Source organism: Salvia miltiorrhiza, chromosome 7 (genome assembly GCF_028751815.1).
Source record: "Salvia miltiorrhiza cultivar Shanhuang (shh) chromosome 7, IMPLAD_Smil_shh, whole genome shotgun sequence".
Classification (NCBI taxonomy): Eukaryota; Viridiplantae; Streptophyta; class Magnoliopsida; order Lamiales; family Lamiaceae; genus Salvia; species Salvia miltiorrhiza.
In genome coordinates, this window is record NC_080393.1 from 13,192,839 (window position 1) to 13,220,765 (window position 27,927).

Sequence of the window (27,927 nt, forward strand, 5' to 3'; positions counted from 1 at the left end):
TACTAAGCCTATACTAGGTCTACCCGACCCCCCAATGTCGAAGCAATAATACAATACAAATAAAAGCAATAAAAATCATGGTAATTAAATTAAAAACAATCATTTGTAGGGAGAAGATCCTTAAGATTATATCAATTTCTATCCCAAAGGGAGAAGATCCTTAAGAAATTGATTAAATCTATCCCACAATATATATATATATATAATAATATAACATTTCATAAACACATAGCACATAACATTTAATTTAACAAAATTATCCAACATATATAAATTATTCTAACAAATTAACAACTTAAAATATAATTTAAAATTAATCATGCTTCATAATTTAAAATTAAACTAACAACATATACAAATTGATTAATATATATAATTTAAAATTAATCATGCTTGATATAATTTAAAATTATTCATGCTTCATATAATTTATTTATAAACAAAGCTAATTATAAATTAATTATTAACTATATATAACAAATAAATCTATTTAATTAACATATAAATACATAAAAAAATTCATAAATAAATAATTAAACAAGAGAAGCGTACGTACGGTGGTGGTTTCCGGCGGGTGTCGTGAAGAAAGCGGCGAAACGAAATCGTCGAACTAAAATAAAGAATATAAGTCAAATTAAATTTAAAAATTATATATATATATATATATATATATATATATATAATTAAAATAAAATGATATCTAGAGAGAGAGAGAGAGAAAGAGAGTTACCGGGCGGCTGGGCACGGCGGCGGTCGGCGGCGGGGTTCGGCGGCGGCGGTCGGCTGGTGGCAGCAGCAGGCAGCAGCAGAAGCGGCGGGGGGTGGGGGGGATCTGTTTTGCGCAGAACTGAAAAAAGGAGGTTACGCGTGCCCTAATATTAGACATTACCGAGGGCAAGTGCCGCCGCTATCTAGCGACGGCAACAACGCCGTCGGTAATTGTGTTAAAATAATGTTTTATTGAATATTCAAAACTTAACGGCGGCGTCGCCGTCGCTAGTTAACGTCGGCGGGTTTGCCGTCGGTAACTGGCCGGTAATTTCGAAGGTTCGGGTCGCCTGAAATGCCGCCGCCGTGCCGCCGTTGTGTACCGACGGCAATAGCGCCGCCGGTAGTTTACGCCGGTAAACACGCGTTTTTTTGTAGTGGAAATAGTACGTACATGCAATTCAAAAGGAAATTGTAATTCCCTGATGAATATTTTTTGTTTCAACAGTTCATAAGGAAATTGCAATTTATAATTAATCTTTTTATATATATAAATTAACAATTAAATTTGAAGATCGTGTCACGATGAATTCAAATTCGAAAACTTTGATATCAAATACGTATTAACCATTATGGCCAACACATGCACACAAAATAATCTACTATTTATTACTCTCGGCTAGGGACGGAGCCAGTACCCGGGCTAGACTCGGCGGTCAGCTAAACAATTTTTTCAATTATTATATTTAAGTCATACTCCATCCGTCCTACCTATTTTGAGACATTTTTCTTTTTGAGTGTTCCACCAATTTTGAGACATTTTTTTTATTTGGCAAAAGTTTTACCATTTATTCACATTTTTAATTTTTCACCTACATACAAAACACTACTTTCTTAATTTCCGTGCAAAAAAAAATGTTTCAAAATAGTCGGGATGGAGGGAGTATTATGTATTTTTTCAACTTTTTATGAATAAAATTATGATTTCATCCGTCTAAATTTATTCCTAAAAACAAAAATATATTGTTGCCATCCCATTTTTAAAACACAAAAACTTGGATGCATCTCGGTTGCACCCGCACGGCTACACCCAAACCCTGATCCACATGATCCGAACTCGCACTCAAATTCAAATCGTGTAAATGACATTATTCAGTTATATAATTGGCACTGCCTATAATTGACATTATTCGATTATACAAATGATACTGCCTATAATTGACACTATTCGATTATACAAATGATATTATAACATTTTAAAATTCGAATTCGATTATAAAAATAACACTGTCTTTATGATTCAATGAAATAAAATTCCGTTTTTAACATTAATAATTGTAAATCGAAAGTCCATAGTACTAAAAATGATTTCTAATATTTGGAGACATCCAAACAGTATATGTCTCCAAGTCTAATAAAAAAGACATGGCCGCTAATTTCGGCAACTTAAATAAAAATTCTATAAAATGGTTTCGATATTTGTTTAAATTCCCATGAGAGAGAGAGTGGGGTTGGGGGGGTGGGGGTCCAGTAGAGGTGAATACGCCCGGAAATTTCGCGCTACAAAAGAGTGGGGTTGGGTGCACTGCAGCCGAGTCAGTGAATGCATGTAGACAGCAGCGACGAGACGAAAAGACATTGCCTATCTGTTCATAACCCTTTCCTCACTTTTTCTGCACTGCACCCACAGATTAATTGGACATTTCCAATGCTCACTCACCCCAACTGTTCCCGCCCCCCAAAACAAAAAAATTGTAGGGGTTGTTGTTGCATTTATAAGAGATTAGTCCAATGATATCCTGTTTGATTGACTGAATATAACTCCATAATTAATTAATCTCGAAATAGTATGAAAAATTAGTCATGACTTAATTTTAAGGGTTAATTGCATGTAATATCATGAACTTAACGCGAAATCCAAATTTAGCACGAATTTAAAAAGTTCCAATTAATATCACTACCTATGCCCCGTGTCCAATTTTAGCACCGTTTTGTTTTCCGACAGAACCACGTGGCAATGACGTGTCTTCCGGTAGACACGTCATTGCCACGTACTCCGAAGAGAGAGAGAGAGAGAGGGGGCTAAAATCGGCGGGTTTGCAGAGGGCGGCGCGACGACCCCGACCCCCCCTCCCCCCACCTCAGCCTACCAGAATGATGAGGGTGGCGGCGTCGCGAGGAGGGGAGTCGCCGAGAAGGGGAATCGCGCAGAGGGCGGCGGCGGCGCGACTGAAAATTCTGGAATTGGGGGTAGGGTTTGAAAATTCTGAAAATTCTGGAATTGGCGGCACACGTCGCCGGAATCGCGAGGAGGAGGTGAGAGGTGGAGGCGGCGGCACTCGTCGCCGGAATCGCGAGGAGGAGGTGAGAGGCATGGGCGGTGGAAGAGGAGGAGGTGAGGGTGGAGGCGGCGGCACTCGTTGCCGGAATCGCAAGGAGGAGGTGAGAGGCATGGGCGGTGGAAGAGGAGGAGGTGAGGGTGGAGGCGGCGGCACTCGTCGCCGGAATCGCGAGGAGGAGGTGAGAGGCGTGGGCTGTGGAAGAGGAGGAGGTGAGGGTGAAGGCGACGGAAGAGAGAGAGAGAGAGAGAAAGAGAGAGAGAGAGAGAGCTTGGCTCGCCGGTCGGAAGCTTGTACCGGCAAGCCACATAGGATCGAAGCATGTGCCGACAAGCCACATCAAAAAACGGTGCTAAAATTGAACACGGGGCATAGGTAGTGATATTAATTGAAACTTTTTAAATTCGTGCTAAATTTGGATTTCGCGTTAAATTCATGATATTACATGCAATTAACCCTAATTTTAATTGATTCGTTGTCAGTTTTGGGTTGAACTCTTCTCCAGATTGATTCCTTGTATATGCTCTTCTATTGGATCTTCAAGTGTCTCCTTCAATCTTTAGATGCGCCTAAACTTAGTTGCAATCGATCATATTGAACTATTCACTCGAACTGATTAGCTTAAAACAGTCAATTCGATAATATACTATTTGATAGGTCGACATTGGCTTCTTATTGTTGTTTCCTTCGAGCTTAGCTTATAGGTCATATTGCTCGTCCTCCTTAGCTTTCTAATCCGACTCATCTTATAAAACTTTTTGATCATCATCTTAGCTAAGAAATTTGGATATTTTGAGTGATTTTTTTTCCACCAAATTTCCTGTATACCCGGATTGAATCGTACCCAGATTCTAACCCGCATGCTAATCCAAACCCGCATTCTGATCTAAATCGTGTAAATGATAATATTATTCAGTTATACAAAGGACACTGCTTATAATTGATACTATTCAATTATATAAATGACATTGTAACATTTTAAGATGTTATAATGTCATTCTCAATCTTACAGTGTTATTTAAAATATTATAGTGTCATTTACAATCTTATAGTGTCAATTATAAGAAGCGTCATTTATATTTCTGAGTAGTGTCAATTATACACAGTGTCATTTACAATATTATAGTGTCATTTATACGCAGTATCATTTGTATAACGAAATAGTATCAATTACAGGCGGTGTCATTTGTATAACCGAATAGTGTCATTTACACGATTTGAATCAGGATGTGGGTTTGGATCAGAATGCTGGTCAAGATCTGGGTACGCTTCAACCCAGGTATACGGTACACCCGGGTGTACCCAAAACCACCTCATTATTTTTTGTTTGGCTTTTTAATTACATCGCCAACTCTGCAAAATTTAAATACCTTGTGATTATTCACTTTATTACGAGTTTATCCATCATTTTCCTTTTACTTCATCGCAATGAAAAAAATGAAGTGGTCTAAGTTGATGCCTCAATCCTCTCCCCAGAAAAGAGGATTGACGGAAGGCCAATATGTACAAGTTATTTCATGTTGCAAACCAAATTTAGGCCTAAGTTGATGCCTCAATATATATATATATAAAAAAAAGCAAACATTAAATTTGAGTTACTGATGCCTCAACTAGTGGAAATTAGTTATTTTTACTAATATAATGTTTAGTTTGTATATGCTATATCTTCTTAAATTAATGTAACGTAATTTAAATAATATTTTCTATTACTATGAAAGTAATTTGATATCATTTTATTAAAGTCAAATTTTACAAAAGTAAATTAAATATACAAATTAATATTATACATAAAAATAATATATGAAATATATAAGTATATGATAACAATATTGCGTATATATATATTAATGAAAACCACTTGAGTTCATCGATATAGAGATATGTTCATAGAATTTGATAAGCGGTAATTTTTTATAGAGGTGGTCTCCTGTACACTCGAGTGTACATCCGGGTTGTACTCAACTCGGATCCCAATCCAATTGGACTATCTTGACCCTTTTTTTTTGAAATAACATTAACACTAACACGAAATGACACTAACACTAACACGATCTTCGAAGACATAAACACTATTTTGTTTTACAAATGATACTATTTCGAGAATAACAATAACACTAACACTATTTTATTTTACAAATGACACTATTTCGAAAATGACACTAACACTATATCGAAATGACACTACACTTGACATTCGGATAGGATAGTCCAATTAAATTAGATTCGAATCAAGATTTGAGTCGTGTATGATCCGAGCGTACCGTATACCCGGGTATATAGAAGATTTTGTGTTTGTGATATAGCAGCGAAATTGATTTTTAGGACGCCACACGAAAATCACCCATAATGAAAAGTTATTTTTTTTTAAATCAAAAAGCAAACTTTTTCTCTTGTTCTTCTTTTGTTTTTTATTGAAATTGATTATTCTCCACAACTTGACTTTCTGAACTTGCAAAATTTAACGTTACGCTGGCGAAGTAAATTATTAGTTATCTGACGTCAACGAGCCATCCATCTGTTGACAAAACTCACAGTTTCTTTAGTTAGCTAAACATTATCATAAAACCTTCAATTAAAACTTAGTTTAGTTAAGTGAACTAAAAGAAAAAAATATGGAGTATATTGTAGGTGAGTAAATGTAGTACCTATTTTATTAAGAAATAATAAAGTTGATAAATCTAAAGCAAAGACCTAATCAGAGATCATATACCCTTGATACATGTATAATGATGACATAAGTAAAAAAGGTTTAACCAAACAAATCTTCACTAAATAATGGAACTGACCAAGACAGACACTACAAAAAAGCGCGTATTTACCGGCGAAAACTACCGGCGGCGATTTTGCCGTCGGTAGATAACGGCGGCAAGGCGGCGGCATTGCAGGCGACCCGAAATTTCGAAATTACCGGCCAGTTACCGACGGCAAACTCGCCGCCGGTATGTAACGGCGGCGTCGCCGCCGTTAATGTTAAAATACGCATTATTTAATTAAATTTATAGACTTAGCGGCGGCAAAATCCCCGCCGCTAGATAGCGGCGGCATTTGCCGTCGGTAACCTTTAAAATATAGGGCAGCGGGTTTGCCCATTTTTTCAGTATCTGCGCCGCAACCAACCCCCCCACGCGAACAGAAACTACCCCCCCAGCCCCTCCCCTGCTGCTGCTGCTCTTCCTTCGCCGCCGCCGACCGCCGCCGACCGGCCAGCAGGTATCTCTCTCTCTCTCTCTCTCTCTCTCTCTCTCTAGATCTATATATATATATATATATATATATATATCTAATTAATTTTAATTATATATATATAATTATATAATTTCACTTATATTATTTATTGTAGTTCGACGACCTCGTTTCACCGCCTTCTTCACGACACCCACCGGAAACCACCACCGTACGCTCTCTAATTTATTTATTTAATTATTTAATTATGAATTTATTTATGTATTTAATTATATATTAATTAAATAGATTTAATTATTTGTTATATATAGTTAATTAATTTATAATAGATTTTGTTTATAATTAAATTATATGAAGCATGATTAATTTTAAATTATATTAATCCATTTAATATATGATGTTGTTAGTTTAATTTTAAATTATGAAGCATGATTAATTTTAAATTATATTAATTTTAATCAATTAGTTTAAGTTGTTTGTTAGAATAATTTATATATGTTGGATAATTTTGTTAAATTCAATGTTATGTGCTATGTGTTTATGAAATGTTATATTATTATATATATATATATATATTGTGGGATAGATTTAATCAATTTCTTAAGGATCTTCTCCCTTTGGGATAGAAATTGATTATTTCTTAAGGATCTTCTCCCTACAAATGATTGTTTTTAATTTAATTACCATGATTTTTATTGCTTTTATTTGTATTGTATTATTGCTTCGACATTGGGGGGTCGGGTAGACCTAGTATAGGCTTAGTAAATTAGGACCACTATGGTCACTATAGTTGCTGGTAGAGTCGAGCACTTGGTAGTTAGGATAGTGGGGTTATGCTGTCGAAATTTTGTTAGATTTCAAGTAATTTATTATGTTTTATTTGTTTTTTTCAATTAGAATTTGCAAGAATGAGTGATAATCGTACGTGGATGTACGCGAGATACAATGATCGTACCGCATTTGAAACGGGGCTTGAGTTTTTCCTTGAGTGGGCGTTCAATCAAACGGCGTACACAGATGGACAAGGTAACATTAGGTGCCCGTGTAAGAAGTGCAAGAATCAAGCGTATTTAGATGTACCTACGGTCAGAGAACATGTTAGTAGGCGTGGATTTGTCCTGAATTACAAAGTTTGGGTTTGTCACGGGGAAGCACCGCTGTCTATGCCGAGAGAACATGCTATAATGAATGAGGATGATGGATTATACAATAACTACGAAAGGATGGTGCATGACCATGCTGGACCTAGTAATTATCAAGATCCTCCAAATCTGGAGCAGCCGCCCAATAATGACGCTCAACAGATTTATAACATGTTGGATGCAGCGGATACTCCATTGTACGCAGGATGTGACACGTACTCACAATTAAGTTGGATGACTCAATTCATGAGCATAAAGACTGAAAGCCACATGTCAGAGAGGACTTACAATCAGATGTCTTTGATGATGAAAGCTGCTTTACCAGAGGGTAACAACTGTCCAGAAGACTTCTATAGTACGAAAAGAAATCTACGTGGTTTGGGTTTGCCAGTAGAGAAGATCGATTGCTGTGTTAATAACTGCATGTTGTATTGGGGGGAAACTAGTGAGCTACATAGTTGTATGTTCTGTGACCAATCACGATATAAGGACAGCTTGCGTGCATCTGGGAGTCGCAGAAAGAAACAAGTGCCCGCTAAACAGATGCACTATTTTCCCTTGACGCCCCGATTGCAGAGATTGTTTGCATCTCCTGCAACTGCTGAACATATGCGGTGGCATGCGACCTCCACAGACGATGGGATAATGCGCCACCCGGCCGACTCTCCGGCATGGAAACATTTGAATTCAGTCTTTCCTGGATTCGCCGATGAGATCAGAAATGTGAGATTGGGCCTCTCTACAGATGGTTTTGCCCCATTTGCACAATCAGGGCGTCAATATTCTTCTTGGCCAGTTATTGTCACGCCGTATAACCTGCCTCCGTGGTTGTGCATGAAAGAACAATTCATGTTCCTCACAGTCCTCGTGCCTGGCCCATCAAACCCAAAGATGAAGTTAATCAATTACTTGTACACAGTGTTTTGTTGGAGCCCACTGGCCTGTCCAAAGCTTGCACGTGCACATTTAAGATGTTTGAAAACCCAGGCGGGTACACATGGAAGTTGACGCCCCCGGCGATGAAGGATAAATTTTTTGATGAATTACAGGTACAATTAAATTTATAATACATATAAATATATCATATTAAATTGTTAAAATGTTTGATATTAAATTAATTCTCTTTCTTTCAACAGAAAGAGTTTACGTGGCAGCCCGATGATGAGCATGACGTGAGGATCATGTGGGAGACAAAAGCCCGCAAAAGGTACTCCGACATGATGAGCGACTACAAGACAACTCTCAAGCAGTGTATCAGCCAAGGGAGAGAGATGTCTAGGCCCGCCTGGATGACTCCCGATTTCTGGACTGGACTCCGGGATTACTGGCATCAGCCCGAGGTTGAGGCTGTTTCAACTCGAGCTCGTGCCAACCGGATGTCCGAGCCCGATGGGGAGGGTACAGGGATCAGTAGGCACGTGGGCGGGTCCCAGTCGACTCGTATCCTGCAGCAGTATATGTTATGTAATTAACAAATAATTAAGTATATAAATTAAATTAATATATTGACTAATATAACTTATTTATCTTATATAAATGCATATACAGAGCTTGGATCCTGGTACTCCCCAGGATGCACCGAACTATGCCACCTTCCTCCGCCTCCACACGTACGCCGACGGAAGTTATACGTCGGAGAGAGATGCTAGAATTGACGTAAGTGTTTAAGTTTATTCAAATATTTAGTGAATGTATTTATTTTCTAACAATTATGCATTGTTATGTATGTATTAGGCCGAGGTTCATCGACTGGCCGCTGCCACAGGACGACAGGAGCGGCTAGACGAGGTGTATTTGGAGGTGGTGCAAATTGATAGGTCACGGATCTACGGCGTCGGGAGTGCCGGGCAGAGTCAGGCTAGTAGGGGGTCTATCCGCAGCACGGGCACTTCTGCGGTGTCTCAGCAGCTTTATGAGACACGGATCTCCACGCTGGAGGAGCGATTGGCGGCAGAGCAAGCACAACGCCAACAGATAGAGGAGCGCATGGCGGCAGAGCAAGCAGAACGCCAACAGATGCAGGACCGCGTGGCTCAATTGGAGGCGTTTATGAGGATGTATAATGCTCCGCCACCTCCACACCCTGATGCCGATGATGATGATGATGATGATGATGATGCTTAGACTTATGTTTATGTTTTCAAACAAAATTACATTTGCACTTTCTTTTCAAATTTATGTTTTATTGAACTATATATTTCAAGTGCTTTAATTATTAAAACTATAAATGTTTTATATATTTATGGCAATGATGATGATGATTGCATTTAACATAAACAAATAAATTCAAATCACATTATAATAACCAAATTAAAACACTTTTGGTGTATTAATGTTAAAAAAAAAAAAAATTAATTAATTAATTAATTAATTAATTATTAAATATTAATTAAATATTTTACCGACGATAAAAATAAGGACCGAAACGAACTCGCTCACTAATTAACAACATATTTAAGGTATTATCTCCACATATTCAAAGATTATAATTATATGAGTGAGTATATAGCATTTAAATGAATTAATAGATGTAGATATATCAATAATACGAGTGTTCTGTACTGGTGATCACTCGAAAAGAATTTCAAAGTTAAGCGTGCTTGACACATAGCACAAGCAAGATGGGTGACCCACTGGGAAGTCGGGTCGCCGACTGGGAAGTTCGTCTAAAGTATGCAATACCGTATAAATACGGAAATAAATTGTGGATATACAATATACAATAAAATAAATAAATAAATAAATAAATAAATAAATAAATAAAATAAAAAAATAAAATAAAAAATATTACCGTGGGCAAAACGCCGTCGGTAGTTACCGACGGCAATTTCCCCTCGGTAAATACCCGGCCATCCTCCGGCGTGAACCACCGGCCGGCGGTAGATTTTTACCGACGGCGATTCGCCGCCGCTAGTTAGCGGCGGTAATCGCCGTCGGTAGTTTTCCGGCAAGGTCAGCCGGACTCCGGTGGCTCTCTACCGACGGCAAGATAGCCCTCGGTAACTAGCGGCGGTGTCTGCCGCCGCTATTTCTCCGGCTAGGCTCCGCCGTTTAACGGCGACAATTCCGGCGGCAGCGCCGCCGTTAACTGCCGACGGCGGATGTTCGCCGCCGTTATTGTCGTTGCCGACGAACCGTTTAGCGGCGGGAGATTGCCGCCGTTATCGCCGCCGGTAACACTATTTACCGGCGGCCGTCTTTTTTTACCGACGGCATTTAGCCGTCGGTAATCAGCGCTTTTTTTGTAGTGAGAGTCCTATTAGGGTCTGACCAAAATCAAAGACCTAATGGAACAAAGCATACCTGAAGAGAACAGAACAGAGCATATCCAAACAAGACATAACTTGCCCACAAATATCGTGTAACTTAGGTTGATTTTGAAATTAGGATAATAACTTGCGGACTTGTAAAAATAGGATACTAATTAATAAATATTGCACTCGCAGGACATTTCTCGGTCAATTATCAAATTTTCGGACTTTCCCGCATGGACCAAGCACATGACATTCTATCTAGAGCTGTAAAAAAGACATGTTTGCCACACAATCAACCCCTCCGTGCGGGTTGCCATGTGCTTGGTCCGTGCAAAAAAGTCTTAAAATTCAATAATTGGCTCATAAATGTCCTGCTGGTGTAACGCTTATTAATTAATGTCCTATTTTTACAAGTCTGAAAGTTATTGTCCTAATTTCCAAATCAGCCTAAATTATTGTCCTAAAAAATCCTCTGACTCCACAAATATCCATTAAATTACTAATAAACTCCTAATTAATTTCACTCAACTTTCTTAATATTACTCAAGGACTAATTATAATTAAAAATGGGGGCCAAAAACACGTGACATTTTTAATAACATTGTAACACTTATAAGACCTATGTAAAGGAGAAGACAAAATGAATTAAAGGAGATTTTTTACATAATTAGGAAAACACACATGCACAAGGGCTGCAGAAAGCACAATGGCTAAGAAAAGGCACATGACTGTCAAAAGCATATCATCTTCTTCGTTTATCCGGCGCTCCTTTGCCGGAACTATTTCTCACGAGATTTATTGTAGGGGTTTGACCCACCCCAATATATATATAGGGAAGAACATTTCTTAAGATATAAAATAAGAATCATTTTCAACCCTTATATCATCAAGATCTACGATTGATTCGTAGGATTTATGGTCCTGAGTTCGAATCCCTAAGGTAGCAGAAATTTATTTTTTACAATTCATACCTTTATACAACTAATTCATACTTATTCTACATAAAATTCATACATTAAAAATTATTTTTTCGATATTCATACCTTTATACAGTTTATTCATGCGTGTTATACATAAAATTCATGCATTTTTGCTGGTTCGTAATTCTTAAAATAAGGGTGGTTTATTGAATAACCGCCCCCTATATATATATATATATATATATATATATATATATATATAGGGGCGGATTAAAATAAATATAAAATATGAACCATTTTTAAGCCTTTAAATTATCAAGATCTACGGTTGATTCATCAGCTTGTTGGAAGCCATTAAATTATCAAGATCTACGGTTGATTTATCACCTTGTTGGATTAATTCATGGTCATGCATTCGATCTCATAGGTAGCGAAAATTTTATTTTTCACAATTCATATATTTACACAATTAATGAATTCATACCTGTTTTACATAAAATTCATACATTTTAGCGGATTGTATTTATATTTTAAAAGCTATTTTTATACTAGTCTCTCCTTATATATATACATATATATATATATAGGGGATCTCATTAAACACTCCCCTATATATATTATCTTTGGATAACATTATTCGTCAGTAGTCGTCTCTATGTCTATTTAAATAACATAAAGATAATGCATACTACTCCATTAATATAAGTGTTAATAGGGAAAAATGCCCCATTCTTATAAAAACTTGTAAAATTGCCCACTTTTGTTTATGAAAGTGGGCAATTTTACAAGTTTTTATAAGGATGTGGGCATTTTTGCAAATGTCCCTTAATATAATATAGCTAGCATCAGTTATGATGATATTAGAAACGAAAAAAAACATATATAACTTCATTTTTCCGAAAACAAAATATGCAAATTCCTATAAGCCAAAACAATAGAAAGTAAAGTCTATGTGTTACTATAAAAATGCAAACACTTATGCGAATTGCACATCTGATCATTTTCCCCTTAAAGTTGTCAATTTATAAAGCCTAATCAACATAGGCAATTTGCGAATTTGGTTATAATATGCGACTTATCAACTTTTAAATATACAGATAACATGTCTTAATTGACTAGAATTTCTCAAATTAACTAAACTTCAAATGTGACCTTACAAAATAAACCTTATCATATATTATCATGATAACTTTTTTAAGACAATAACTAAAAGCTAGAGCAAATTTCTAAAGAAATTAAGAGATTCCAATGATCACATAAAACAACTAATTAGCAACATATTTCTCACAAGCCACAAAGATCACCATCAGTCAAGAAAAAAATGAGACCAAATAATTATGTGAGGGTAGTAGGGCATAGTATATATGCATACACATATTAGTGCCTGCATTTCAAATAATCACAAAGCCGGTTTTAAGGGATATGCTCTAAATGGACCCGGTTGTGTTATTAAGGATTGGACAATTTATCTGTTTGGGATGATAAGTGGTGGAACTAGTATTCTTGAAGTCAAATTTCTCAAATTCGAATCTCATTAGTGTCTTTTAAGTCGAACTTGTCACATAATGTTTCGAATATAATTTATCTCTCATGTATAATTTACTGTACAAGTTATTATGCATAAACGAAAGTTTACTCGAACTTTGAATTACCTACGTCATAAAAAAAAGGAGAAAGATAGGATAGCGCGAGGCAAAGTTTAGTGAACATATTTCAATTCAGTAGAACGTTCTCTTTCGGTAGTTCCAGATTGGTTATGGACACATATGCATGGGTGGTAACAAATTATAACAAATACCAATATCGAAACATGGCATTAAGTAAGAACATAAATTTGTACCCCCTTCGTCCCACGAATCTTGACATGTTTTCCTTTTTGGGCCGTCCCACGAATCTTGACACGTTTCATTTTTTGATAATAATTATTACATTCTCTCTCCTACTTTATCACCTTTATTATATTCTCTCTCCTACTTTATCACTTTTATTATCTTCTCTCTCCTACTTTATCAATTTTATACTTTATTAATTACACACTTAAAACACTAATCTACAATTCCTTAATTCCCGTGTCGAACCCAAACGTGTCAAGACTCGCGGGACGGAGGGAGTACTATTATAAGTTTTGAAACACTTCTTTTATATACTAGATTGATTGAGGAATCCATTGCTTATCAGCATAATTATAAATTAAACACTTCTTTTACATACAACATAAGATGCATCAACTTTGTCATACATAGTAACATTTTTGGTAGCACGAATTTTAATAATTATTAGGTGAGTGTGTTGTGAGTGAAGAGATAGTCTCACTTTGTTGTGAGTTGAGTGGTGGGCCATGAGTGATTTAATTTTTCGTGAACAAGTTGAGAATTAAAATAGAAACAAAAAAAATAAGTGATTTATGATGGGGTAGTATCCAAAGTGAAAAGTAAATGGTTTTATAAGAGGTACCAAAATAACAAATAATTGGCTATGATATAAAACAAATATTTTTATATACAGTCAGCTGGGCATAACTACAAAATCTATTATTATGAGAAGCGGCTTTCTAATTTCATTTTTATGAAAAGGTAATTTGCAAAATGAACCTTATATAGGCTAGTAAACTCTTATGGGACAAGCTAGATCTATAACATTATGGTAGGATTCATATTTAAGTTTTTCAGGAAATGAACTTATGTCACCCTGTGAATTATTATCACTTTTTTCCTTTACCGTCGTCGAAGGAAATTGTGATGGGCAATTAGTCAAATGCTTTCTTGTACATACATTTCTTCAACTATGAAACTCTTCTATCATTATATATACTTTTTTAGGGGGGGATATTTTATCAGCTATTGGGCCTAAGAGAATTAATAAAGCAAACAAGAACATAGAAATTAAATTAAATTAAATTAAATTAAATTAAATAGCCTCGTGAAAGTTAGTGGGGGAAGAAAATAAAAGGAAAAGAATAACATAAAACACTACAACAAAAAACATATATTGAGACACTTATTTAGAAGCATTTTTTATTAAGTGTCTCTAAATTATTTTTTGAGGCAATTGTTAAATAGTAATTATATATAGGGACATATAATATTTCAATTTCCCTAATTAATTAAAATCTTTTTGGAGGACGTGCCTATTTTGATGGATTTTCTTCCTCCCTTAACCCAATTTTACTCAAACACTTCCAATTTTCCTATCATTCATTCTTCTCTTTCGTGAATTCACTCAAACTCTTCTCAATTTCGATACTCCCAGTTCCGGCAAGGGATCGTTTCCCCGTCCTTCTCCCTGTATCAGCCGTCTCACTCTCTCTCTCTCTCTCTCGTTCTCACTTTATCTTCCAAATTTTCCTTTTAATTTTCTGATTTGGGTTGAATGCTCACGCACAAGGTCGAGACCTAGCTCTTACTCTCAGAGAGTCGCGCCGCCGCTGCCGAGACAAGTTCCGGTGAACGGTTGCTACTCCCTTCTCCTCCGGCGACTTTGGGCCCACGCTCTTGCCTCTCTGTTTTCTCTCGTTTCAGTATGTGCCGCCTACTGGTAGTCCCCTCTCTGATTCACTTTTCTCCAACAACTAATTCAAGCCCTAGCTTTTTTTTCATCAGAAAATTCCACCGCCTTCACTGGGGATTCCGACGAGCCCTAGTCTCTCCCAAAAGAAAGATGCTGGCTGCATATCTCTTCGCCTGGATTCGCGATTTCCATCCCTAGCCTCCACCCGCCGTCGACTTCTCCCACTGCTGGACGGAGCGGAGCAGCCCGCTATTGCCAGCGCCGTCTCCTGAAGTTGCGTCGCTATTTGCCACACACCGGCTCCGACATCGCAGTCGCTCCACCGCCTCACTTCCAAGGGAGTCACCACCGTTGCCATGGGCGACATCCTCCGGTTAAACGCCGTTCCTCTTCCTCCGGTCATCTGTGGCTGGACGTTGGAGCAGGACAGCGTCACCCATTTGCGGTTCTCACAAGCTCAAGGGGAGTCTCTCACAAACAGGTAAGCTCTCTAAGTAGAATGTTAATCTACAGCCCTTAGCTAAACTCTTCTCGCCCTAATCGAAGAATCCTAGATTTTTATTGAAGTAGGTGAACAAGGGAATCAAAATTCTAAACAAGATTCATCTCATTGCTATGCAATTCTAGGTATATATCCATATAAATTATTTCTTAATTTTCGATTTTCAGTAGCTTATTATGTTTTTGGTATTTTAAATTACTTATGGCAGTGTTTTCTTGTTTGTATTATTGTTTAGCAGCTCCTTGATTTGATATCTTTATTTGTTGAATACTTTTCAGGGGAGATCGGGTCAATTTGGTTAGAGCTGGTAAACACCAGGTTAATGTCTCCCTTAGAAGAGGACTTCATGAAGTTGCATTGATTTATTTATTGTGTCTTCCAAGAAACATTTTAGAAACGCAGTTTGATAGCTTATCTGAACTAGAGGAATAAGCTGGTAATGTAGATTGAATCTCTTCTTTCATAAATTCATATCAACTGATGGGAGATTTTATATATCAGGTTGTTTTTCTTGTGAAATGACCAAATTTACTTGGTCTGCATAAGTTGCACAGAAGAACCTTATGAATCATTGAAGGGTCAGCTGGAGTTACTGTATGGTCAGGTACCTTGCCCCATATACACAGAAACTCTTGATGTTTCTTGAACGAAATGAATTTCCAATGTTAGTCAATTACTTCTATGAGGGTCCCTTTCTCATATATTAATTTGTGCATGCAGATGATACTAATTCTGCCACTTTTCATGCCTACTCGTGTCTTTCCCTTGCTTATGCTACTTGTCAAGCTGTGGCTTCCATCTTACAAAATGTTGTTGGCTCAGGAGTCTTATTTGCACTATTGAATCATTGATGTGCAAACACAAGGTAACTGTTATATCTTTGCCTTTCTTTAGGGTGGTCTTGTTGCACAAAATAGGGCAACTGCATATGGGATATTTTAGATGATGGTGTTGATGATTTGTTTCCCTGAACCTCACTTGCATATTACCTAACAGATATCAGGCTTCAGTATGTTGTCTCTATTTGTTCAATTACTTGTCCTAAGACAAGACCTGTGGCATAACTTCGTAGTCTTTTATAAGTAGTGTTTTTTTTCCCTAGGCAGTGAAGACGTGCAATATAAGTTGTGTATTCTTTTGGCTGTAACGTTACAGAAATACTGCCATCATAGATTGAAATGCAATGCAGGTCATTAGTCTTGTTAACGCCCAAAAAGCATCTCTTCATCCTGATGATATACTGTTGCTCTCAACTTTATCATGTCCTCTGAATCTTTCAGGTATGTTTGCTTCTGTAATCCATGAATCTAGATGTAGAAATGTGATTGATTAGGTTTATTTAATTATATCACAAGTACACACATGTGCACTTGGGAAACTGTTTATTGAGTCTACATGAAAGGCATGGGCTTTAATGGTTGAAAGTCTGCTTGTGTTTACAGACTCAACGTGATGAGTTGGAGGCAAAAAAATTTGAGGAGAGAGCAGCACTTGAAGACAAATACCAGAAGGCAAATTTTTTTGAGGAGAAAGCAGCACTTGAAGCCAAATACCAGAAATTGTATCAGCCTCTCGTAGAGTGACATTATTTCTCTTATGTACACGTTGGTTGGTTGATTTATTCACTTGTTGGAATAGAGGAGTGGTTTTGTATGCGACATATTCTTCGTTTCTGGATGCTTTGTTTTCTCGTTACATCAACTGTGTACTTGTTTCAGTATTTTCATTGTAACCTTTAATTTATTTTGAATGTTAGAATAAGTGTTCCATATGTTCATTTTAAGACACACATAAGTGTCCCATAATATTAATCTCGAGACATAAAATGAATTTTGAGCGTACATGTTTTATGTCCCGATATTTAAGCAAAAGACACAAATAAGTGCCCCATAATATTAATTTGGGGACATAAAATAAATTTTGAAGGCACAAATAAGTGCCCCATAACATTAATTTGGGGACATAAAACGAACTTTAAGATACATATTTTTTGTCCCAATATTTAAGTAAAGGACACAAATAAGTGCCCCAATATACAAATAAGTGCCCCAATATTTCTTTTGAAGGCACAAATAAATATCCCTATAAACTTAACAATAGGATTCGAAATATTTTATAGGGCACTTTTATGTGCCTCTAGATATCAATTTCGGGGCATAAAAAATTGTCTTGTAATCTATTGATATCGAGGCACATAAAAAGTGTCCCCAACCCTATTGGGACACGATACCTGGAGGCACATGTACTAAGTGCCCCGAAAATAAAAAGTGCCCCAATAAAGCATATATTGGGGCACTTTTTGGTGTCTGGAAATCCATTTTTTGTTGTAGTGAAAGGATAGAGGTGAAAAAAAGCAGCAAAAACTAGTAACTGGTTTACTTGTCAACTAGTGGTCTACTTTGCTTTCCAACAATATTTTTCGAGTTTTATATATAATTCTATATTTATTCTTTAAGAAAGAACGTCTCGTCACCCACCCAACCAGCCACACACCGCCGTTGCTGATAATCCCGCCGCCGCTGCGACGTCGTCATAACCCGCCTTTTATCCCTATTCCGACTTCTTTTCTTATCATCACTTGTTTAAACATGCTCATAATCCACACTTCCAGCTTCGATCTAACTTAAACCCAAAAAAAAAAAAAACCCAATAATACCTCCGATTAATCTTGATTTTTCGAAGTGAAAAAAAGAGAGATCGTCGCTTGTTTTGGGGGTACGGAATTTTCCTACAGCTGTAGATAACCTTATTTCTTGCTAACTCTCTAGGGTTTCATTTTCCTGCGGCGGTGTCTTGAATAATTCCCAAGAAGAAGAAGAAGAAGAAGAAGAAGAAAAGAGGGTTTTGAATTTGGCTTAATTTAGTAATCAAGATATGGAAGAATACAATCTCCAGCTGAGCGAGGATGCGAATTCGAGAGGCGGCGCGTTCGTGTACCGCGGCGGTCCGGTTCTGGCGGGCAGCTCCTCCATATACGCACGCGGCGGCAGCTTCCATCTCCAGTCGGGCGATTGCTACGAGCACGGCGCGGTGGTGAAGACCGAGGCCGGAACTTCGCAGAACCACGCTCCCAGGTTTCAGTATCCCTCCCATGAAAATCTCCATGATCACCACCACCATCAAACTCAGACTAATCCCATCCAAGTCGACGCAATCAAAGCTAAGATTATTGCCCACCCGCAATACTCCATCCTTTTGGAAGCTTACATGGATTGTCAAAAGGTTGCCCCCCTTTTTTTCATTTGAACAATATATATATATATATATATCATTCAATTTTCATTGTATACAATAGAATACGTGACGAACGGCACTACTACAATTCTTGTCTCTAAAAGGTAGGGGCGCCGGCGGAGGTGGTGGCGCGGCTGACGGCGGTGCGGGAGGAGTTTGAGGCACGGCAGGTAGCGACGGGGGCCAGCAGAGATGAGTATTCCAAGGATCCAGAACTCGACCAGTTCATGGTAGTATTAATTTGTGTGGTGTGATTTGGATGTGAAGTTTATGATGATGTGAAAAAAATGCAGGAAGCTTACTACGATATGTTGGTCAAGTATCGAGAAGAGCTAACACGCCCCTTACAAGAAGCCATGGATTTCATGCGACGGATCGAATCGCAACTCAACCTCCTTACCAACGCTCCCCTCCGGATCTTCAACTCCGGTATATATATGCTACCTCTCTCTTTCTCTTACACAGATATATAGATCTTTCCATTAATGGACATTGGCGATGGTGAGCTAGAAGAATAGTTGTTGATTTGAGTCTAAATTCGTAGTGGGATTTGGGTGTGCAGTGCAAACTGGTAGTTGAAACTGTCGACCCCCATTTTGGGTGGTTTGACTGTTTAAGCAGTAGCTAGGCTTGTTGAATTCTTGATTGCCTGCAACTTCTTCTTCTTCTTCTTCTTCTTCTTGGATGAAGTTGAATAGTGGTGGTGCTATTTCCGAGTGAACAGAAGTTTGACTGATACTAACATTTTCCAACTCTCTGTCATGACCACCCCCATTAAAATAAACCCTAATCACGAGAGAATAGTAAAAGATATGATTTGGTTCCATTATAGATATACTTAATATAATATCAACTCAACAAATTAAATCTCCCTTAAACAATCATCAAATCACACGTTTCTCGCTCTAATCACACTATTTTATTACCTTTTTCCTTTTTTATGGCTTCTTGCTCACCCATATCATAAGTACTTAATTCTCCAACACATTCCCTTCTCCATAAGCTCTCTCTCTCTCTCTCTCTAGAATATTTATGTATATATAACAGTACGTTCATGGGGGTGGGGGGCATGGATGACACCCAACCATTAAATTTGTCATATCTTTAGTTTTGCGTGGAGAGAACAGTTTGCAATTTAGCTTTTAGGCTTTGGAAAAATGAGAAACATAGGATGCTGTTCAAATCTGTGAGCTGCCCCATGTAGCCTGTACCTGCACCATATTTTCAGGTTTCCGCTTATAATCATTTTTTATTTCTTTCTTTAATTCTACTACCATGCTGCCTTTTTTTTTCCTTTTCTTTTCTCGGAAATATATTTTTCCTGTGTGGTAATTTTCTTCGTTGATTTGGAGATTATTAGGTATGTTTTATTTTCGTATTTGAGCTCGGTGCATGAATGTATTTTCTATACTTTTCCTTGACCTATTATGGGGCTTTCATATATTTGGTGGTATTGTTATTTTCTAATATTTCCGAGCTGAAATAATATATGCCATTTCTATCTTATTGTTTTGAGTGGTGTCATCATTTTCTTGTCTTTTCTGAATCTCTTTCATCAGATGCATTAATATATAGAAAGACTGGCCACAACTGTAGATTGAACTAACACTTCGATATTCTATAACTAGAGTTACCTCTTTCTTTGGTACTAACCCACATTGTTTTATGACATACCAGTCACATTAATTTCTATCTTTCTATCTCAAAATATCATACTTTCTTTTACGAGTCACCTTTCTCCCTTTCTATCTCATACCTATGATACGTTATTTCCTTTTTATGTGTGCACTAGTAAATCCCCATATATGTTATATATAAAGACATTGGTGAAATTCAAACCTGAAATATTTTATCAAAAAAATAAAAATAAAAAAAATACACGACACTCCACCACTAGCCTATTCCCATGAAAACTGTGATACTTAAAATCTATAATTTTATAAGTTTCGATGTGGGAGTGTAATGTTATATAAAAAATAAGGAGTAATGTTGGAAATTTTTGTAGTTTAAAAACCATGTTCTTGGATGCAATTAATTATTTACATTGAGTTTAAATTTTGATTCGATGTTCTTCATTCTAGGCTTTGTTACAGTACTCCAGTGAAGATTCTTGCTTAGATATTTTAGATAGCAATGGAGTTGCTATAGAATTGCATGTTAAGGTGTACGTGCAATTCTTACTAGGTACGTGGATGAATATCATGGATATTCATCCACCTAGTAAGAATTGCACGTACACCTTAACATGCAATTCTATAGCAACTCCATTGCTATATATCAAACTAATTCGAAATATATTTGGACGTCTAGATTAGGATTTCAATCTTAAAATATATTTTTATGTTGTATATGATATATGGCTCCGGGTCCTTGAATGTGAAATTTTTGATAAATCTAAAATTATTTGGATGATTGATAATTAAATACTACATAAAGGGTTTATGCATGTTTAAATTTACATGTGGATGGATATTCTGTGTTGGAAGTTGCGGCTAGCCACCATGCTGCAGAAGTTCTCCTTGACAAATATGAAGTGTTGCTTAGGGTCTACAAATTCATAGCCCTCATATATTTCTATTAATGAAGAGCAAATTAAAAGGATAGAATTAGAGAATTGAATGATTTAATTACACATCATAGCCTTTGTAGCTTCCATCATTTTCTCATTTGTGCCATCAACTATTCTTCTTTGACCTTTCTTATCAGTTTCTTTTTTCTTCTTAGGGCTCTTTTGTCTTTTCTTAATAGTTGGTACTTGGCTTTGTAAAATTCCTTGAATTTATCGCCTATTTTATGCAATACAAACTTTTAGATACAAATATTGTATTATCATCAAGTTATTTGTTAAACACATTGTTCGATTTAGTCTTCATTTACCAAAGTAAAAATAGTCGAATATTCAAAATAATTAAGTAAACTAATCTATTCTTCTGTTTTTGATAACCGAATCAACAAGTTTGTTTTTCATTGCATTTGACATGTAATAAAATATCATCATTTTTTTGTGTGGAAGGGAAACTGAAGTGTAAGGGGAGGGAGCTAGGGATTCGAACTCTTTAACTATATATATATATATATGCTAGGATCTCCACGTAGTACACCACAAATGGGTCTTTCATCTAGTGATTTAGAATAGATATGCATATGAACTTGCAACTTTTTCTCCAAATATACTACTTTGTTGCAATTTTCTCCTGATTTAATCATCCTGTCAAATTAAAACTTATGTGGCATTGACGTGGCTATTTAGAACGTCCGTGTGTAGTCTAAGACTATGTAATTTAGAAATTAAGAGTTAAATGATGTCGTTCTTATCTTTAAACGTAACCATCGATCAGTCAGTAAGTTAGCACGTAATTTGCTTTGAGTTCTAAAGATAAGAAAGATATCGTTTATCACTTAGTTCTTAAATTGCACGTCATTCGGGACTATACATTTGTACTCTATGTGGTGTCAACTCTGATTTAACAGGATGATTAAATTGCAAGAGATGTAAATTTGGAAAAGAAATAATTGAAAGTTTGTGCATTAGTTGAACTTAAAATTGAGTTACTCTGTTTGAAAGAGGAGAAGAGCGAGGGCATTGGTTCGTCGGAAGAGGAGCAAGATAACAGCGGGGGAGAGACGGGAGTGGCGGAGATCGATCCACGAGCAGAAGACCGAGAGCTGAAAAACCACCTACTGAAAAAGTATAGCGGATACCTGAGTAGTCTGAAGCAAGAACTCTCCAAGAAAAAGAAGAAAGGGAAACTACCTAAAGAGGCCCGCCAAAAACTACTCAGCTGGTGGGAGCTACATTACAAGTGGCCATATCCATCGGTACGTCACGTCGTCTATATATGCAATCAAATTAAGGCTAGCTATATATTATACATCAAATATTCCATGTTTGTTGCAGGAATCGGAGAAGGTGGCGTTGGCAGATTCCACCGGTTTGGACCAAAAACAGATAAACAATTGGTTCATAAACCAACGAAAACGGCATTGGAAGCCTTCGGAAGATATGCAGTTTATGGTGATGGATGGGCTTCATCCACAAAACGCAGCCCTCTACATGGACGGCCATTATATGCCCGACGCTCCCTACAGGCTCGGCCCCTGATGCATATACGACCTCGTTTTGGGTTAGCTTCATACCCTCCCGGCCCTCGCTAATACTTTCGTAGCTCAAGCTTATATATATATATATATAGCATGACTTATATGTGTTGATTCCGTAAGCTATTGATTGTGAGCAACAACGCACTTGGTTTTGCTCCTGCATATGATTAAGTTAATTTGCTTTTCATCTTCAAAAATGTATTGTTACTTGTCTGTCTTCATTTCGAATTTTTAGTAATACTATTATATATATATATATATATATATATATATATATATGATGTTGTAAGCGATCATGAATCAGTGCATGGAATATGAATTGAAGTTCAAAATTTTTGTAGTCTACTAACTTAGAGCGCTTTGCAAAATTAGGCCATATTTTTTCGGGCTTGTAAATTTGGGCAATTTATTATTAATTTTGGCGTAAATGAGCCACACTTGGGCTCGATCGAGCTATTTTGCACGTGAGACGTGAGTGACTTCACAGTTGGAGTCCGAACGTTGATGTGGAATTTTATTTCATTCTTTTATTTGGTATATTTATACACATGTAAAAATAAATCATAAAATAATCATAATTAAAAAATCACAAATAAAAAATGAATTAAAAAACATTTTAAAAATGCATTAAAATATACAAATAATTGCCTTTGCTCGACGACACATGGGAGGGTCGAAATTAAATTGTAGAAATATATATGTTCCTCAAGATAACAATAATTATTTATATATATATTTATAAAAAGACATCTTATACTATAATAGTAAAATATTAATTTTCTCTTCTACATGACAATCTAAAATCTCACTATTTGAATTTTTTTCAATTTTTTTTTATTTACACTTATTCTCATTATATACATTCTCAAATGTGTTAATGGTGCGAAATATATGAAATTGATAGTGAAAATCAAATGTTAGCCACTAATTTAATTGAGTTCAAATTTTTTTGTAGGCCCTAAGTTAGGGCACTTTGCAAAATTAGGCCATATTTTTTCGGGCTTTCAAATTTAGCCATTTATTATTAATTTCGGCATAAATGAGTCACATTTGGGCTTGAAATTTGCAAGCCCGAAAAAAATATGTTACCTAATTTTGCAAAACGCCCTAAATTAGTGGCCTACAAAAATTTTGAACTCATATGAATTGTTGAATTGAAATTGTTATTGTCAATTGTAGAGCAGACAACTGATTTTGTTCTGATTTCTCGTTATTCAACTGGAAACAATTAATTCATATTCCTTAGCAAAGTTATGGCCTTGTAGTATTTAATTAATTTGATTCAGTCATCATCACCGGACGTCTCAACTGTCTCTTTGGGTCTCGTTTACTTTTTGTGATGAAGATATAAAGGACAGATATAAAACATAACATCTTCAGATATGAAATATAAATCATGCAAATAATATCGAATGTTATAACGAGGCCTTGGAATATTTTTTATACCAGAATAATTTAAGATTTCATATAACAATAGTACTAGCATAAAAAGTATTAATGATAAATATATACATATGTAAAAATAGATAAATTTAATCACAAATTTGAAGAATTTTAATTAGATACAAAATTATTAAATAATCTCACTTCTTTTGCAATTTAAGAAATGATAAATGTTATTAATAGCGGAATTCTGAAACTCTAACAATGATAAAACTCTCTACCTATCTCTCTTTCCCCCCCTCTTTTGAGGCCCATATATATAATACAACTTGAAAAGCTAAGTACACGAAAAGTGTTGCATATGATAATAACAACATTATTATCAATGGATTCTATTTAGTTGCAAATTTATCATAAGAAAACGTGAGATAAACAAAGATAAAAAAAATTATCATATTTTAATGGTACTCACTTTTTTTCTTTTCTTTTCATGCATGTTCTTTAAGATGAAAAGGCATAAAAAAGTATTATCACATTAATATGTCATGATAATATATATTATTTTGAATTAGAGTGAAATTAAGGAGAAATAAACTGCCCCAAAAGTAATTTCATCATGCTTGAAAAAATAATCCACTTTACATAACATATGAAAAGAGTGAAAAAAATGATAAAGAGTATATGTTTTATGCAATTCTACCATTTTTCATCAAAGAGAAGAGCCCCTTAAAAAAATGGTTCATCAAACGGAAGCATTGATCCGAACATAATTCCAAGAGTAAACTAGCTAGGACATTTTCTTTTAATTTGTTTCCAAAATAGTGCAACATTTAAAAACAATTAAAGATTTGAAAGCATGCATTCTAAGTGGAGTGGGGCCTTCGAGCATACGTTAGGGTCAAGACAAAGTCTCGTGCGGAGGAACCAAGGAATGCCGTTTTCTTTTGTAATGGCGGTGTTGTGTTTGTGTGCAACCACAAATCTATCAATTTCCTCATTTCCAATGTCGGAAGCAAAAGCCGTCCTTGCAAACTAATCTCTACCTGAAAATTCTTGCTGTTACTAATTTTGGGATAATTTAAGTTAAGAACTAATTAAAAAGTATATGTTTAAGATTGGAAATGGGATGTTAAACCTCATTTTCACTACGTAAGTTAAGCTTCTGCATGAGGTACTTCTTGATACACGAAACTGTAATGTTTCCATCCCTGTAAGATAGTGAAATATATCGATCAGATTATGGTATTATGTCCACAATTATATGAAAAATGTCGTTACGTTATAATTAAATTAAATTCATTAATTATTCTAGCAATTTTTTTAAGAAACTTATTTTAACTATAATAACAAAACAACTATTTTATATATATAGCAAGTCCCAATAAGAGCTTACATATAAATGAGAAGATATCAGAAGATGTATATGTATTAAAAAAGAAAGAAAGAAAGAAAAAGAGAGTAATTTTCTTGATCAACTTACTTCACCCTTAAGTACCTACATGGTATTTGCTTCAACGGCGCCTTGCATTTCCTAGAACAATAAAACAATGAATTAGCTAAAAGATTATAACTTTCCCCCCCAAAATAAATGTGATATATATAGCTAGAAATATAGTATGTATATCTCACTGGTTATGAGAAGCAATAAGAGAAAACCAAAATGTTTTCACATTTTCATCAATTACAAATTTGGTTGGATTTGTTGATCTTTTAGGGGCAGCAATGATTGAATTTTGTTCTCCTCGTCTTGCCCTTAACTCTCTACATTGATTTAATGTTGAGCTGATATTTGGAACATGATTATTCGCCTCTTTTCCTTCATCATGCTCTGATATAGGCCTCCATCTACTCCATGTCAATGCATCCATACAATATTTCTGCAATGAAGTGAAAATCAACTTAATTAATTAATAGCAAAACACACATGAGTTGAATTAATGCTAGATGAACTACTCAAAATATGGATCCTACTCACAAACACACACATTGGATAGAAATAGGTACCTGCTTTTCGTTCCTCAATGAAGCACGAGTTCGCAAAGATGCTTCAGTTGCTATGTTTGCTTTCACATCATGCTTTCTTCCAAATTCACATTCCCTATTTTCTCTCTTTCTTTCATTCGACTTGTCCAATATCCTTTGCCAATGATGATCCACCCTATTGAATGCATGAGTTACAGGTTTATAATTTTTACATAAGTTGATAAACATTTCCAAAATCTTCTTCAACTGCATTTACATTCTTAATACTCCCCCCGTCTCCAAAATATGGCTCTTTTTTGTCATTTTTGTACGTTCATAAAAATAGTTTTCTTTGTTTATTTATAGACACAAAACCACACTATATTACTCCCGATTCGTTCCTTTTAAGATTATTTTTTTAGAGATGAAGAGATTGTTTTTATACTTAAATTAAAATAAGTACCTTGTAGAGAGATGTACTAGTAGACTATTTGTATTTATAAATAATGCACTACATTAGTATAGTATAAATGAAGCGTGATATATATATATATATATAGGGAGAGGTTCAAATAAGAACCACTAAATAAAATTAGAACGGAGAACCATTTTAAGCCATTCGATCATCAAGATCTACGGTGGATGCATCATCTTGGTGGATGAATGCAGATCCTGGGTTCGAATCCTGAAGGGAGCAAAATTTTTATTATTTTCGGATGCATTAAATTTAATAGCGAATGCATTAATTTATATAGCAGATGCATTGATTTTAATGGTTCTTATGTTCTCACGATAAGTGTGGTTCTCATTATAACCACACCCTATATATATATATCGCGGGTACACCCGGTCGCATAGTATGCGATCGGTTTGAAAGTTTACATTTCTTCACAATAATGTTTACTTTTATTCATAAGAACTTTTACCTTTAGTTATTTTCACTCATTAATACTTATATTCTTAACTATTTGGTCAAATAATCATTGTCGTACAAAAAGTAATTATTGTTACGAAATGTAATATTTATAAAATATTACATTTATTCACGACAAGTGTTACTTTTATTCATGAGAACTTGTAATATTACATAATTAAGTATATATTTATGCGAACAAATGTACATATCTTATGCTTATTAAAAGTAACCGACCGTCGCGTATTATGCGACCAGGTGCATGCAAGACTAACCCTATATATATAAGCAATCACTTGAAAAATCTTCTCTAGAAAAAAATCACTTAAAAAATAATTTTAGAAAAAGAAGTGAAATTGGAGTTCGTACCTAAGTCTTTGAAGTGGCGCATCAACTTTACATATTGGACAATTGTGCGACCCCTCTGCATTCTCTTTCCTTATGCACTCATGACAAACTATTTTTTCAAATTGACCATTTCAGTGCCATGTGGTATTAATTATAACAAAATACATATTCTCGATAATTGTAGACTTTGTAGTGCCAAAAATTAAAGACTGTAATATTCCTCTTTCCGCTTTCAAAACATATTTATTTATTTTATTTTCATTTGGAATATTTTTCTTTATTTCACTTTTCCTCTATCCCTAAAACATCTTCTTAATTTATTTTTGAAAATTAATTCATTAACCACGGACCCTTACAATTAATTTTTATATATTTATACATATTATCATTAATAAATCCACCTCTTTCTATTTTAATTGGTCCATTATTCA

At 35.6% G+C, this 27,927-nt stretch overlaps 3 protein-coding genes and 1 long non-coding RNA gene across 12 annotated transcripts; 3 read left to right on the forward strand and 1 right to left on the reverse strand.

Annotated features, from left to right (window-relative positions):
• Positions 1 to 8,893: 8,893 nt before the first annotated feature.
• On the forward strand, positions 8,894 to 9,609 carry LOC130995300 (uncharacterized). Its single transcript, XM_057920539.1, has 2 exons — positions 8,894 to 9,028; positions 9,107 to 9,609. Exons 1-2 carry the CDS (start codon positions 8,909 to 8,911, stop codon positions 9,494 to 9,496), a joined length of 510 nt encoding a protein of 169 aa, XP_057776522.1. The 5' UTR covers positions 8,894 to 8,908; the 3' UTR covers positions 9,497 to 9,609.
• A 4,989-nt stretch (positions 9,610 to 14,598) lies between these two features.
• LOC130995302 (uncharacterized) lies at positions 14,599 to 17,326 on the forward strand. 9 transcript variants are annotated; one of them, XR_009092117.1, is made up of 7 exons: positions 14,619 to 15,534; positions 15,608 to 15,680; positions 15,834 to 15,873; positions 16,057 to 16,159; positions 16,276 to 16,420; positions 16,745 to 16,835; positions 16,998 to 17,326. It is a non-coding gene; the product is annotated as an uncharacterized LOC130995302 (long non-coding RNA). The 9 variants fall into 9 exon arrangements; XR_009092115.1 differs by having other exon boundaries at positions 14,599 to 15,063; positions 15,131 to 15,680; positions 15,834 to 16,159; XR_009092111.1 differs by having other exon boundaries at positions 14,601 to 15,063; positions 15,146 to 15,680; positions 15,834 to 16,159.
• Positions 17,327 to 17,907: 581 nt separating this feature from the next.
• LOC130995301 (homeotic protein knotted-1-like) lies at positions 17,908 to 23,111 on the forward strand. The gene is made up of 5 exons (XM_057920540.1): positions 17,908 to 18,777; positions 18,894 to 19,019; positions 19,083 to 19,218; positions 22,355 to 22,608; positions 22,688 to 23,111. The coding sequence occupies exons 1-5, from the start codon at positions 18,430 to 18,432 to the stop codon at positions 22,889 to 22,891; spliced, it is 1,068 nt and encodes a 355-aa protein (XP_057776523.1). The 5' UTR covers positions 17,908 to 18,429; the 3' UTR covers positions 22,892 to 23,111.
• Positions 23,112 to 25,136: 2,025 nt separating this feature from the next.
• On the reverse strand, positions 25,137 to 27,636 carry LOC130993833 (E3 ubiquitin protein ligase DRIP2-like). The gene is made up of 6 exons (XM_057918870.1): positions 27,518 to 27,636; positions 26,278 to 26,431; positions 25,903 to 26,150; positions 25,754 to 25,804; positions 25,409 to 25,481; positions 25,137 to 25,316 (listed from the first exon to the last, which is right to left on the reverse strand). The coding sequence occupies exons 3-6, from the start codon at positions 26,139 to 26,141 to the stop codon at positions 25,137 to 25,139; spliced, it is 543 nt and encodes a 180-aa protein (XP_057774853.1). The 5' UTR covers positions 26,142 to 26,150; positions 26,278 to 26,431; positions 27,518 to 27,636.
• Between the last annotated feature and the right edge of the window lie 291 nt (positions 27,637 to 27,927).